Genomic DNA, 15585 nt, shown 5'->3' on the forward strand with positions numbered 1-15585 from the left:
AATATTGAAATAAGCAAAGCAGATGCTGTTTGCTGCTTTTACAGCTTCTTGTTTTTGGAACGCTCTTCACATTTATCTACACTCCTTCACCTAGTTTATTCTCACTGTCTCTCCTTCACCCCCCACATCCTCCTCTCTTCCTTCCTTCCTCCACGCTTCAAGAACATTAAAGTGTCTTCGTGGGGCTGCAGCATCGTGCTCTAATGAAAGCGTTTGTTGTCATTTTTCAGATGCGCGGTGTGAAATTAAGCGAGCAGTTTATGTAAGAGCCGTGGCGGGAATCAAACGCCGGGCACACATCGGGAGACGCCAGCTACTTCAATCACTTCAAGCTCATATATATGTTCCTTTTGTTCAGTTCGCTATCTGCCGCGCTAAGCCAATTTTCTAGCCAGTCTCTCGGCATTTAAAAAAGTCTGATTTCTTTCCCTATGTGGTCTTAATTCGTATGCACCCCCCCACCCTCCTCATGCTGATAAGTGGAGCCACGGTATGCGGGGGGAAGCAGAGAAAAACACATACATAGTTCGTTTTAATGCATTCAGTTAACATTTTTAATTATCCTTCCTTCATGCTTCCCCCCCCCCCCAAACACAAACATGCACACAAACAAACCGTTTAATAATCTTAATAAAAGGAAAACACCCGATGAATGTTTTCCTCCTTTTTTTGTCATATCTGTGTCTGTGTTTGTGAACATTTTAAAGCGCATGAGTATCCTGTTATCTGTCACCAAACAGTTTCCCTGCCGTTGTTTGATCTGCATTTCTCTGATTTCTGTTGTCTTTTAATTATTTGCACTGTGCCGCGTGTCATTTTTCTTTTTCAAAACAAGAAAGCCAAAACAGATTGTCCATTAAAAGACAACCTTGACCTAAATAACTTGTAAAGGTGGAATACATAATTAAATAAGTCAATCTTTACTTCATCTCATTGATAACAGTATGATTAAAAGTGTATTTTAAGCTACATTTACAACTTAAAATGTCGGGGGTTTTGCCTCTAAAACCTAAATCTGCAGTCTAAAAGAGTCCCTATCATGCTTTTTGGGGTTTTCCCTTTCTTGTAGTGTGTTCTATAGGTTTTTGTGCATGTAAACGGTCTGCAAAGGCTGAAATCCCAAAGTTTCTCTCCCACATAGGTACGCTAAGGGGCGGGACATCCTTAAGTGGTTGACCAATCACAACAGAGCCAACCAGCTAAACAATCAGATCAGACTGGTTTCAGACAGAGGGTTAAAAGAGGAGCTGCAGCACAGGCAGTATGAGAAAAATAAAGAGCTTTTTGAACATTAAAGCATGGAGACATGTCCCAGGAGAGGTAAAAAATACAAATATGATAATATACATTTGCATAATACGTCCTTTTTAATGTGCAGAATTGAAGCATATACAGTAAAGGCGACCCATCAGTAATGTGGACCATGAAAGGGTCAGTGTGGAATCCAAAGTGCAGAATTACCCCCAAGCTCCACTGCTTCCACTGTTTCGGGTCGAGTGAATTGCGTTCCCTCTGTTTTACAATTATGTTCAGAGGCACCAATTAAAGCATTTAAGGTGTGAGGAACATTTAGCATCATACTCCTGCTGTATCTGTGCATTTTCTCATATCAGTACCTCAACACTAACCCTCAAACTTCCCAGTCTCCTTCCCCCTCCTCCCCCTCATACACCCCTCATCCCTTCATCCCTCGACTCTCCTCCCGAGTCCCTCTGCCCGTCTCTCCCCGTCTTTCTCTGCTCCGTGAGCTGGAAAATTGGCTTCAAAAGGCCACTGCTGTGAACAAGGGCCAGCCACACAGTTGGGCCCGTCCGCTTTATCTTTCACGCCACGGAGGGGGGAAAAAAAGTGCCGGCGAGAGAAAGACAAGAAGAATGGAGAAGAATAGTTTTGACCAGTCACTGAAACCAATAACCAGGAGAAAGCTACTTACTAGAGGCCTCTCTCCCTCACTGTCTGTCTCCCCCTCTCTTTGCATCTTTCTCTCACCCTCTTTTTTCCCTCTCTGAACTCACTTTATTCTCTCTCTTCTCCTCGTCTTTTGTGCATGTTCCTGTCTGTCTGCCTCCCTCTTGTTCTGTCTTTCTTGCACATCCTTTCACTCCCTTGCTCACTCCCTTTCTTGACCTTATTCATAATTTTTCAATTGTATGCTCTCAGAAGCAGGGAATATAGTACAATAACTTGCCACAAAATACTCAGGAGGATTCACAGGCAAACAAAGCGTTTTATGAATACATTTAAATGACACATGCAGACTGTTTCAGACGTCCTTTCTCCAGACTTGCTTTAAAGACTGGCTGTTGTTTTTACCTCCAAAGTGGATTTTTATTAGACATTTTCCATTGCTTTCAGCCAGTTTTGTAATATCAATGCCCAGAAAACAGTCCACTTACTCTCATCCCTGACACCTGCTTTTTTTCTGCAAGAGCTCTTATAATATTCAGCTGCATATAAATGTTTATGTTATCATTCGCCATGTGTCATCATGCTTACGGTGGCATGAGTATTCACAGCTTAAGAGTGTATGTTTTGAAAGACTGAACCACCACGTTGACCCTGAAAGTCTTGAGTGCCAGTGCTCTAATCTCCCAATCAGCTGTGTTGCCATCAGGCTCCTTTTGCTTGCCTTTGCTCAGTACACATGAATGTAAAATGAGACACAGCATGGTCATAAAAGTGACCCAGAGTCAAAATGTTGCTGCGCTGACTATAATAAACAGCAGTTTTGGCTCTTAATGTTGGACTGTATGTTGCACATTTAAGATTGAAATCTTATTCAAGTTTTGCATTTATGGGTCCAGGTCCAACTGAGCTCAAGGCTCAGGGAGTTTGATGCTGAATATACATTAAAATGATGTTAATCTGACCACTAAGATGTCCTGGAAGCCAGTGTAAAGGGGCTGTTATATATGTCTTTATGAAATATTGACTAGAGATTAAGGACCTCCTTATTGGGTAATAAAAGTCCATACTAGCCTTTAATCGGCTGCATAATGAACTGCATCTTCAAACATCCAAGTAACGTCACGGAAATGATAAATCAATGCACTGATGTTTGAGGTCCTCAAAGCAATCAGATGCTTTATCGATTGTTGTGCAAAACATTTTTCTCCAATATTTACTGTGAAATGGACCAAATACCCAATTGTGATGAAGACCTTGGTATGAATTGGCAGTACATTAAGCTAGAGTGGTGGACAGGGGTGTGAGAAATCATGGCTTAAATGTCTTCACTCTTCATCATCACATAAGTAAAAGCAAAAATTCTCTTCCAGCTTTTAAAAATATATGCTGTTGCAGGTTGAATGAGGCCATGCAGTATTTACTCTTCGCTGCTCTTTAGTCCACACTCTCCCCCTTCTTGTTTCTCTGGAGGGTCACCTCTCAGGGGAGGCAGAGCTGAATCAGCTGCACCTCATCCCTGATGGTGCCACGGTGGCATGCTGGCACAGCAGGCGGCGGGCACCAGCAAGCCGGGCACAGGATGAAAAGCTGAGAGGATGAGATGTGTTTGGGAGGGGGTGGGGGGGGGGGGGGGGGGGGGGGGGGGTCAGGGTTTGTTGAATGGAGTAGGTTTTGTGATTCCTGTCACAGCTCTCTGTGGACTCCAAGTATCCACCTACGCATTTGTGTGCAAGTTTGTTAAATGCTTGTGTCACTTTTACAGAAATGTAGCCCCAGCCTCCATATAGGATACCCCAACACTTACATGCACTACGAGAACTGAGACTTTGACAAATTTCACAAAATTAAGTTTTTTAAACGTAATATTATTGCTTTCAACTAACCTAATAAAGTCATGTGAAATCTGTTGACATAATACATGTAATTAAAGTCAATGTGTCAGTTTTTTCAGTGTGATTTGAGCCCTTTTGCCTGCTGCCACAAATAAACACACACACACGCAAGCACGCACACACGCACAGCACTTACCCCCTGGGGAGCAGCAGGAGCTATAGCTCTGGGGGATTATGGAGAGGGGAAAAAAAGCTTTCAGGAGGACAGTCATCTGCTTCTCTCCTGCTGTAGACCACAGGCAGGCAAAAAAACAACAACAACAACTTCCTCCATCTAAGTCCCTTTTTGCCAATGCCTGCCAAAAAAACTGGGCCGGGCAGCTTTGCGAGAGAAGAGGAAGACAGGCATCCTTCTTTCTGTCCACACGGCGAAAAGAAATGGGCTCATTTAGCCAAAGCTGCCACGGTCAACGCAGGGTTCTGATAGAGGCTTCGGTTAGGTGAAATCCCTCCTATAAAGCTCTGTTAGTGGCTGGGAAACTGTTGGCTGATGTCTCCTGTCATACACCTACAGTTGATGGTTCCTTGTGGGTGTTTTATCAACACTACCACCCGTGACACGGCTTTTCCCCATCAGTGTCGATGCTTGCTAGCTTAGTGGAGCCATTGTGACCGAATAATCTGAATTCTGGATATGACCATTGGTCTAAAAATCCCCAGCTTTCTTCATGTATCACTCTATTGCGAAAAGGCTTGTTTCTTGTCAGTCACCGTGTTATTGTAGCTCCTCGCGCAGGTAAACAGGAGGTTGTTTATCGCCGGGTGCTGGGTGCCAGGCTGTGGTTTGCTCGGGGAGAATATGTTGTTGACCTTGAGTTAAAATGGAGCTCTTATCATTAGCTGTCTTGATTGACAGCCGGGTGTTTATGAGCAAAGTGGAAGGCTCTATTTCTTCCGTCTCCGGGGGGGTTTGTGGCTGCCACGCTATGACTCACTTCTCTGTCTTTCTCTGTATGTTTTCAGAACTGTTCCTTTCTTTTTGCTTGTTTATCAGCAGCACTGGCACAAGTCAGAATCTTCCATTTCCTAAAAAAACTAAAGATATTGGATTATCACGAGTCAGTTGTGTTGCTTTCATAAGGTTTAGAGACACTTAACTTCTAAGTACTGGCTGAATTCTTCCTCTAACCTCTTCAGTATTGGGAGGGAAATGTGGAAGGAATAGATACAAATAAAACAAATCAAATTCTGTCCACACACTACATCTAAACCTAGTAGATTTTAAGTGTGTGGAATTGCAGGAACTATTCTTTCCTACTGTCCTGTTGCAGTTACATCAAGTGAAACACATGCAGGCGTTTCCTTGATAACTAAACAGTGCTATAGTTACACTCATGGGTTGTAAATATTCTAACTTGTTTTGCTGCATCAGAAAAATGTCAGCGCTCAATCAAAAATGTGCTTAGAGCTAACACTATCATGCAAACATGTTCCCAATGATACTGCTAACATGCTAAAGTAAAGCAGGTTATCCATACCTAACTTCATGGCAATCTATGAAACACAAGTCCAGATATTTTACTTACAAAACACACAACTCATGGTTGAGGTTAAAGTCAAGGAATCAGTAAAGGTGATATGATATGATATTTTCTGTGGACCTTACATACAGTAGCATGGCTAAACATACTTTTTGGAATATATATTTTGTAGTGCACCACTCATGCAATAAGTGGCACGATCAACAGGATTTTAAGTTCAACATGTGGATGATTTTTAAGTATATGACTAACAACTTCAGATTGCATTGACTGGAACATGTTATTCTGCATTGCCGCATTCAATCACATTTATAGGAAGGTGTGCATCAGTTGAAGCCTCTCTGAAATCGTTCTCCTCTTCTCTACATTTGCTCCCTCTGAAGGTGCTCGGCTCTGTCCAGACAGAAGGCAGCCCCCTGGACTGCCGCTTCAGCCTCCTCCAGCCCTACCAGCTGCTAACAGTGGAGATCCCTGCCGGACCCCCAGGATCCAGAGAGGGCTCCTGGGCCGACAGCTGTGTGTACGAGTGTTCACGAGGCCGCCTGCACCGCCTGTCTGTCACCCGCATCCCGGTGACATCCCGTCCCGTCTCCTGCTCTCGCCACCCCTCTGAGAGCTCGCTTCTCCTGGGTCTAAGTGACTCCTCCTTGGTCCTGTACGACCAACGACGGGGGGTCTCTCTCCTGGCCTCCTGCCCCGTACCACCCACCCTGCTTGCCTGGCACCCTGCTGGGGCCTTGGTGGTGGTGGGGGGAGAGCAGGGGGAGCTGATGTGCTTTGATGTGGGCTTGGCACCTGTAAGGATGGCACTGGTAGCTGAAGAAGAGGCTCCAGCGGCCACGCTAAGACTCGCCGAGCACCTGCGGAGCTGCGGAGGGCTGGAGGGGCTGCGGTGGGCTGCAGGCCTGAAAGCAGATGTGCTGATGTTGGCCTTTCATGGGGGACCGCTGGCAGCCCTGAGATTCAGACTCGGTGGGTGAAATAGAATTTTAAAATTAGAGATTGCAAAAAAGGAAGTTTGTGGAGTAGAAACTCAACCAACTAAAAAACCAACATAGAATTACTCTTCAATCAACAGAACACATCCCTGGTACGTTCCCATATCCTAATGTGGTTTCTTCAGATCACTTGTTTCAACAGTTCAAAGGTTTAAAATGATATTTAACAAAGAAAAGCTTAAATTCAAGGAAGCACAAAAATGCCACATGAATTTCCGTTGATTGAGTAATTGCCTGATCATTTCAGGAGTCCCTAATAGTGAATTATCCATAAAAAAAAGCAAACCATTAAATAGATTTTACAGAAATCTCTATTTCACACAGAGCTGGTAAAGATAATTGTATGTAAATGCATGACTCTGTAAAAGTAGGACATTCACTATACTTTGTTAATTCTGTCTCAGTGATGAATTTATAGTTAATATAGAAAAACCAACAGATGCATCCGGGATCTCAGCTCAGCTCATCGTGTATCGGAATAACCAGATTTATACTGAAATATTTCTGCTCTTTTTTATATGGTTCTTAAATTAGGATGTTGCCTAAACTCACTAGCCTTATTTTCTATATATTTTACTCAACAGTGAATGATTATAAATAGAATATAATGTACAAACCATCCCCACCATCTCCCTCCCCCCTCCCCCAGAGGCTCTCCCTGTGTCTTGGATCTGACTGGGTATCTGAACCCCGCTGTGTAAATACGGCTGCTTGAACGGGGTCGTACTCTTACCTCTTCACTGCTGAGGAAAGTTAATTTGTTGACGGGCGGGAAGGTTAGCAGGAGTCACGCTCTCAGAGGTCATTCAATAATCGCCCCGGGGCAAGAGCCCTCCAGGTGCATCCTGGGATGCATTTTTCCGATAAATCGTTTACAGTGGCTGCGCAGTCCCTCGGGGCCCCCAGATAAAGTTTGCCAATCAAAATGTTTCCAAAGCAGCCACCTCACCCACCAACACACGCATATACAAACACACTCATACACACACACACACACACACACACACACACTCATACACACACACTCATACACACACACATTCAGCGTCTTTAATTGTGACTTTGGAAAGAAGATGTGACAGCAGCTCTCTGCCGAAGTTTGAAAGCAGGAGTGAGGGGGTGGATGGAGGAAGGTAGAAGAGTGTGTGTGTGTGTGTGTGTGTGTGTGTGTGTGTGTGTGTGTGTGTGTGTGTGTGTGTGTGTGTGTGTGTGTGTGTGTGTGTGTGTGTGTGTGTGTCCAACTGCGTTTGCCTGCACAGGGAAAGGGGAGGGTGTCTTCCAACAATAGCTTCCCCTCCTCTGATCTTCTGCCAAGGTTTTGATGAAGAAAGTCACTGCACGTCTTTTCTCCAGGATAATTTTTCCCCCCACACTAACACGCGTGTGTGTATTCTTCTATTTCTGTGCTTCTATGCACACACACACACACACACACCCACCAACTCATTTGTTTGTTTGCTTGTGCTCCTTCTCTGTATTGACTAGTTTCATAAGGCCCGCTACATGACAGAAGGAGTGAGTCGGGAGGAAGAAAGACTTGGCCGAGCTCCAAGTTCCTTTTTTTCCATAGGAGGCAGCCCTCCCTGGTGCCCCCCCCCCAACAACCACCCCCACTCTCCTGCCTGCACCCAGTTATCTCATCTGGGCACACGTTGGCCACGGCTGGGCCTGCACCAGTACAGGCTGAGGAAGGGCAGAGCAGGAAATGTGCTGAACGACACACAAGGACAATAGTCGTTTTTATTTTGTAGAGCGGCGAAATTTTGAAATATTAAGAATTACATAACCTGGTATAGTAAAGAAAACGAGAGGGTTAGAATCAGAGTCAATGTAACGGACATTCAGGTAACAAATACGGTTTATTTTTTCTAATGCACAGCTTGAAAATTTCACTGGTCAAGAGCTTTGATTAAGTCATTCTATATCCAGTATTTAAACGACTAGTTTGGCATCATTTGATTAAATGATAAACAAGAATACTATCATCTTTAACATTAATATTATTACTCTGAAGATATTCAGGGAACATAAATATGGTTTCTCTTTTCGGCTGCACAGCTTGCTTACTTGATAAGTAAAGCACTTCAAGTCACATCAATTTGAGTTTATACTGACCAGGGTTTAATCGAGTAAATACTCAACTGGTCCTCTTCTAGTTCTAGATATTTTGATTTCTAAAAAATGATACTAAATGTCTACAGTATAACAGTTTTAATGGATGACTCCTTCTTATTTAAGGTAGACTTTAATGCTCCGCTGTCATTATTATCCTTTGAGTCAAACTATTTGTCAGCAGTTGTCTCTGAAGTGTACTCGTCATGTTGACAGTCAGTAAGAGTGTGTTTGTGCTGCTGCTCTGTGCTGTTGTGCGTCTGACGGTCTGACGCTGGTCAAATAAGTCAGTGTAGACAGGTGTGGGAAAGAACTGACTTATCCTTGCCTCCACAATGATCCATTGTGTCACTTAGAGTTAGCTCTGAGCAGACGTTAACGCCTAACTGAAAGACCCCAACACACACATGCACACAAACACACACACACATGGAGAAAAGTAGACACACACACACACACCAACTGCACTACACTCAGCTGATGTATTAGCCACATTAGCCCACTCTTAAGGGGATTTGGGGGCTTGCTAATTGCCAGCTTGTCATTTTAATTGCTCAAACACCCTCCCTCCACACACACACACACACACACACACACACACACACACACACACACACACACACACACACACACACACACACACACACACACACACACACACAACTTCTTCAATTAATTAGAGTCAGCGGTGACTTTGCCTGCCTGCAGCCCGGCCCGTTGACAGTACCGCTGTCAGTGATCACCTGCACTATCCGGGACCGTAACACATTCTGTGTCCAGATGTAGTTTAGTGTATATATATAAAACGGTTTAATGGAGTCTAAAAACTTTGGCAAATGGTTAAGCTAAGAATTGATTTATAGGAATATGCTTAAATGTCCTTTAAAAAGGCCTGATTTGCACTCATGTCAAGACACAAGGCCTGATATGAGCCGAACTTCAGCGAGGTAGCGAGCGTTATATGGCTCGTTTATGGCAACTAGCATTTGGTGGTTTTATCAGCCTTTGCCTCAACAAGTTACACTATACGTACCGTGATGATCATCAGGGCACAAAGGACTTTAATCACCTCTGATATTCAACACTGGCTCTTCCCGTATGTGTGCTTCAAAGAGTCACAATAACACACACACCTTTAACCTTTTACACACAGAACGAGACACCCTTACTGCCGGGAAGGGTATTAAACGTCTTCTGTTCCTTATTAAGCAGAGGCTTAATGTATACACACACACACACACACACACACACACACACACACACACACACACACACACACACACACACACACACACACACACACACACTCACACATGATTAAACAGAATGGCCACCTAATTGATTGACAGGTCGATGGCAATCTAACCGAGCTAGTGCTGCTTCAGAGTTTCGACCGATGCGCCGGACACTTGCTTAGCTTAAGTAAGTGCTCCGAGTTATTCTGCAGGATTATTGCTCCGTACAATATTCAGGCGTCAGATAAATCAGCTTCTTCTTGTATACCGAAATGATGGGAAAGTTGTTAAATTATTGTGGAAAAAGCTGCTTTTTTATCTACTATAGTCAAAAGGGATATACTTTGACCTAAGTTCTGTACATAGTGTGAATACAACTAATGATTGACAAATGACATTACAGAAAATTAACAATATGTCTAAAGAAAAAGTTGGAAAACGTCAAAATTAGATTCACATTTTCATCTCATAACAAGGCATAAGCATGCGTCTCTGTTTTTACCTTTTATGAAGAAGAATGAGATCTATTTATCTCATCTGTTGTTGTTTTATATCAAGTAATAATAAACTAAAATGCCTGGTTGTTTCAGGGGCCCTAACTGGAGCCCTGATGGGCCCCGGGGAGATGCTTCAGCAGCGGCTGCGCTGTTGCCAGGTCAGAGAGGCGCTGGGTATCCTGGAGGCCATGGACTGGAGCATCATGGGAGACGAGTGCCATCGAGGCCTGAGCTCCATCACCAACCACCTGCTGAGGCTGGAGCTCAACGCAGAGAGAGAGGGTGTGTTACAGAGGCAGCTACTCCAAAGAACATCTGGTTTATTTGAATGTTTCTCGCTATACAACACTTGACTGATGTTAGGATCACAGTTTATAATTAACAAGTTTTACTGTTAGCTCAGCAGTATAGCATATTTTGGTTTAAAATGTGCATTAAATTAGACAATGTTAACAGTTAATTAATATGTAGACGAGCAAAGGATTTAAACTGAACTGAAGAGTTGATATGCCATATCCGTCTAAACTTCAAATGTAATATACAATTATTTATTTAAGACCTTTTTTATTGTATTTTCCTCCATAGCTTGGCCATTTTTTTTGCTGAAACACATTAAGTTAAACGCTATACGTTTTATTGTTATTATTTATTCATTTTTCTGTCCTTTCTGCAGCCCTGCTAGAGGCCGCTCTCGGAGTGTTTTACGCCCCCCCTGCCCCTCTCTCGGATGTGGTGATACTGGAGTACAGGGAGCCCATCAGCAAGTGCGCCCGCCGCTTTTTTCACCACCTTCTCAGGTAACACCACCCACTCTGTGCTGCTGGGGTCCTCATGTGATTGTCGGATGGAGAAATTAGCTTTGCATAACTCTACAGGGGGAGGGGTCAAAGGTCAAGGTCGGGTATATGAGAGCTTAGTTTATTTAAATTGCATACATAAACACTCGCTGCTGCTGCTGCTGCTGCTGCACTCACAGATATACAGACTATATTAAGGCATTAGCAGGATTGGAATAAGAAAAAAGGTCTTTGTGGGAGTGACATCCATCACTGATACAATTTAACACCGCTCGCTGTTGCTAATTTAGAAAATGCTAAAAAGGAAATAGCTTTTGAATTTCGTTGCACGCGCTGATGCAGCTTTGAGTCATTCATAAGGCAAAGCACCTCACATGCACCTGTTTAGACTGTTGTTTCATTCTCCCTTCTACCATGAGAGCCTTTTGAAAGGGCTGTTTGACTGAAATAGACCCTGTTGTTCCCACACAGCGCCGCTCACCGCTCTCCATCCTGCAATCACCTCCCGTCTCCCTCTCTCTCTTGCTTTCTTCTTCCTCTGTAGCTCCAGCCTTGTTTGGCATCCTTCCTCCTCTCCTCTCTTATCACCTACCTGCATTCTTTTTCTTTCCATCAACATCAAATGAAGGAAGCCCCCCCGCCCCTCTCTCTCTCTCTCTCTCTCTCTCTCTCTCTCTCTCTGTTTGTTTGTTTCATGTTGGCTCCAGACAGGGAAAGTTGAGGTGTTTTGTGCCGGGAGATACAGCGCTCTCCGTGCTTTAATTCTGAATAATAGGATGAGCACTTCAATTATTGACAGTTCTGTCTGTGTGTGTGGATCGAAGTGTGTGTAGACCTTATAAAGGAGGACATGTGGCATACAGACCTTTCTTTAAATAATAATTAAAAGCTTGTAGACTCAGGATTCTTTTTATAGACATGCTGTCGCTGTGTTTCTTCTTTACCAGTTTCTACTTTCTCTGCAGACACCAGCGCTTTGAGAAGGCCTTCCTCCTCGCTGTGGATTTAGAAGACAGAGATCTATTCATGGTGAGTGGAAATGTCTCTGTGCAACACACACTCAATGTTGCTCCACTATGGGATGTTTTGAAGTCAATCCATTCAGTGATTTGTCAACAAATGAAAGGATTATATATGATGAAACTAAAACGTGACAGGATTTCAATACACATCTTAAACACTCAGGTAACGTAAGGTACATATGCAGCTCACTACCAGAACTCAACTTAACCAGAAATAGTGTTCATTTATTGAAGAACATTTTCCTTTATGTCTTTTCTGCCTTTATTTGAGCACTTGAGAGTGATTATACACACAGGTAATGTTGGAAGAAGGAGAAGGGTGTAGCATTTTAAACTTCTGTACAACCTTTTTCATCCGTTCATTGACTATTGTAGTCTTCTTACTCACATTTGCACATGACTTGTAACCTGTGTGTGTGTGTGTGTGTGTGTGTGTGTGTGTGTGTGTGTGTGTGTGTGTGTGTGTGTGTGTGTGTGTGTGTGTGTGTGTGTGTGTGTGTGTGTGTGTGTGTGTGTGTGTGTGTGTGTGTGTGTGTGTGTGTGTGTGTGTGTGGAGGGGTGTCAGAGAGCAGGTGTGATCTCGGTATGGGCCCCTATCTTTTCACAACCTCCCCGGCCTCGGCCCGGCCTTTTCCTCTCCTCTCATCTTCCCTCTAACTCGCTCTTTCTTCCACTCCACGCTGAAATGCTCCTCTATGTGTTTGACCCCCTTTTTCATGGGGCCCCCTTTTGCTCCATGCTTCACCCACACCCTAGACATTAATACAGACCCCCACACACACACACACACACACACACAGGCACACACACTTGCTCCCTCAATCACACTGATAGTACTGGTTCCAATTACCTCCCCACTAAGTACTGCTGCTGGGAAGCCGAATTGAAAAGGTGGAGTCGAGCCTGTGGACCTTGAAAGAGCGCAAAGGAAGGAGAAGGAGAGGAGGGGGTGCAGAGTGGAGAGGAGGGAGTGGGGGGGGGGCGGTGGTGTGAATGGAAAGCTATATGACAAAAAAAAAGGTGAGAGGGAAGCGAAACAAGGTCTTGCTCCGTCACTTTGGAGGTGTCGAGATAAGTAAGATGGAGGTGGAATCGTATCTGCAAATAATTCGTAGCATTGGGTTTGAATTCCTCTCCAATCTGTTATGTCACCAGAGTATTTCCTCCCTAAAAAAAGGTCCATCCACAGTCAATATTCCCATAAAACTACACTTTCGTTTTACATTAGCTTGTCAAAAATCCTTGTTTTCATAATAATGATTTAATCTCCTCATACTTGGTTGTGTCGGGACACATTTGTTCACATAGAGTATGTAGGCACAAAATAAAATCCTTTTTAATAATAGGAGGAAAATGACATTTCCAGAACTATTGTAAAACTTTTCCCCAGTTTTTCATTAGGTCTGTGTCTGTAGCCAGTCAGAGAATGATCCTACAAATCCTAGGCCACCATTTAAGGCACTATAACCAAACGGAAGTCACCTCACAAGTAATCAGAGTAATTATATACAGTAGATTAGGTGCAGAATTGTATCTTAAAACCTGATTTTGTAAAGTTAGTGTCATTATCCAATGGTTATGCTAGCAGCATGACAAAAAGTACACAACCTGTCCAATTATGGAGCAATTTCACCTGCTACATTATTGATTTCCTCTTTTAAATCAATGCGTGGTGTTAATATCTTTGTCTTTGTATTCATTTATTTAAAAAGGCATGTTGCAGATTAATTAACACAAGCACTTAGCAGCTCATTTTCATCTGCAGTTCCTGGCAGATTGAAGAGCACAATACAGCACATATTAAAGCAGATATGCTCAATTAAAAGCACCTTCCCAAAATACAAAACAGACACAAAAGCTAATAGACTCAATAAAAACACGAAGCAACCAGGTGTCAAAGTTATTCTCACGTGTTAAACTAAAGGTCCTATTTTATGCATTATATACAAACACATTTATAAGGAAGAATAAGAAACCATTTGTGAACCCCTTATAGAAATCCCCATACATCTGACTCCATGAAAACAACACGCTCCTGCAGATACTCCTGACCCTCGATGTGTTACAAAGTTAATTCTCACCCACAGTGAGCGACCAAGAGAGCAGCAGCTCGTCCTCTACACAGAGCCACAAAGAGAAGGGAAAAACCGAACGTTGACACTTCACCCCTCGCTCTGTCCTCCGCTCTAATTAGGCTGTGTTGTTGCTTTAACCTGCTGGTCAGCTGATTGAGCAGAGGTGAGGGGGGGTTAATGAGGGCAACCCCCGCCTTCACACAACCCTCTCTAACTTCCAAACTTGCCCACAGAACTCAATAACGCACCATTGACTTGATAAAATGCTCTCACACACACACACACACACACACACACACACACACACACACACACACACACACACACACACTCACACACACACACACATAGATAACACACACCTTGTGTAGAAATGCCCAGCATGATACACCCCCCTCTATCACAAGACCCCCTGCCCTCGAGCCCCATTGTTTCCCGGCTAACAATAGAAGCCCTCCGAGCCTCCAGAAGAAACCTTTTGTTGAATGAAACACTTTAGTGTCGGGCTAAATTGAAGGGGAGGAGGAACAGTTGGTTGGGGGGTGTTTTTGGGGGGAGGCGGAGGTGGAGGTTGGGGGATGTATGTGGAGGGAGTAGCAGGGGGTTATACTGAGTCATTTGCATGTTTTTTTTTTCATAATTGGCGCTGTTCTGTAGCGCCCTAATTAGCCTTTGATAATGAGTTGATAATGTAACCAATTAGGTCATTCTTCATCCAAGTCAAGCCGACGACACATTTTTTTTTCCTCCACCTCCCTCCCCTCTTCCTCCTCCTCCTCTTCTTCTTCCTGGGTCTTTTCCTCTTGATGTAGCTTGTTAATTAAATCAAATTGTGTGATAGCATATTCTGCTTTTGTTCCCCAATGAGGGCTTGTACTGTTTCTTGTTAGATACGCTGGCAGCTAGGCGCGCTGGGTTCAGCTCTTATCCTCCTCCCTATCTGATGCTGGGCTCACAGCGATCGCACGTCTTCAGCAATAAGCTCATTGTTGTCGCTCAGATGAATAATTAGCGCTATTAAAAGTCCTTAACACCTATCTGATAGAAGTGTTCAAACACAAGGCTCCTTGATAACAGGTGTGTCAGAAAACAAGTGTGTGTGTGTTTGGAGGCCTGTGTGTATATGCTCATGTCCAGGGATTATGCCGGATGTTAATTAGTGAATCTGTATTTTTATGTTTGTGTGCTTGTGTGTGGATTTGTGTCCTGTCTCCTTGCCAATATTTGATTTTGACTGTGGGTTTTTAGTAAAGGGAAATCCCACTCAAACATTTCACTATCTTTTTACTTTTCTACTTTGAATTGCTGGGACAAATGTCCTTGGTGTTTATCCAGGGGGTTGCAATGAAGCCTGAAAGTGTGTCTTCATCAATAATAGTAATCAAGATGTCAGTCCCTCAAAACCTAAATGAAACCTTCTCTTCGGTGCTGATATTTTACATTCACGCAAGAAGAAATACATCTTGGAAGAAGTGCAGACAGTGTCCAGTACATCACTCATTACTCATTAAATAATCTGAGCTATGTGTAACATTAAACCAGAGCAAAACATTACATTTAATAAAAAA

The 15585-nt window shown here is 43.4% G+C and overlaps 1 protein-coding gene across 2 annotated transcripts in view; it reads left to right on the forward strand.

The window, feature by feature from the left end:
* wdpcp (WD repeat containing planar cell polarity effector) overlaps nt 1–15585 on the forward strand; it is a 65763-nt gene that overhangs the window by 37751 nt on the left and 12427 nt on the right. For both annotated transcript variants that reach the window (XM_063875040.1, XM_063875041.1), the window contains exons 10-13: nt 5665–6253; nt 10217–10405; nt 10797–10920; nt 11886–11949. In XM_063875040.1, the coding sequence (XP_063731110.1) occupies nt 5665–6253; nt 10217–10405; nt 10797–10920; nt 11886–11949 (966 nt within the window). The remainder of the gene's footprint in view (nt 1–5664; nt 6254–10216; nt 10406–10796; nt 10921–11885; nt 11950–15585) is intronic.

This window comes from Eleginops maclovinus, chromosome 22, assembly GCF_036324505.1.
Source record: "Eleginops maclovinus isolate JMC-PN-2008 ecotype Puerto Natales chromosome 22, JC_Emac_rtc_rv5, whole genome shotgun sequence".
Classification (NCBI taxonomy): Eukaryota; Metazoa; Chordata; class Actinopteri; order Perciformes; family Eleginopidae; genus Eleginops; species Eleginops maclovinus.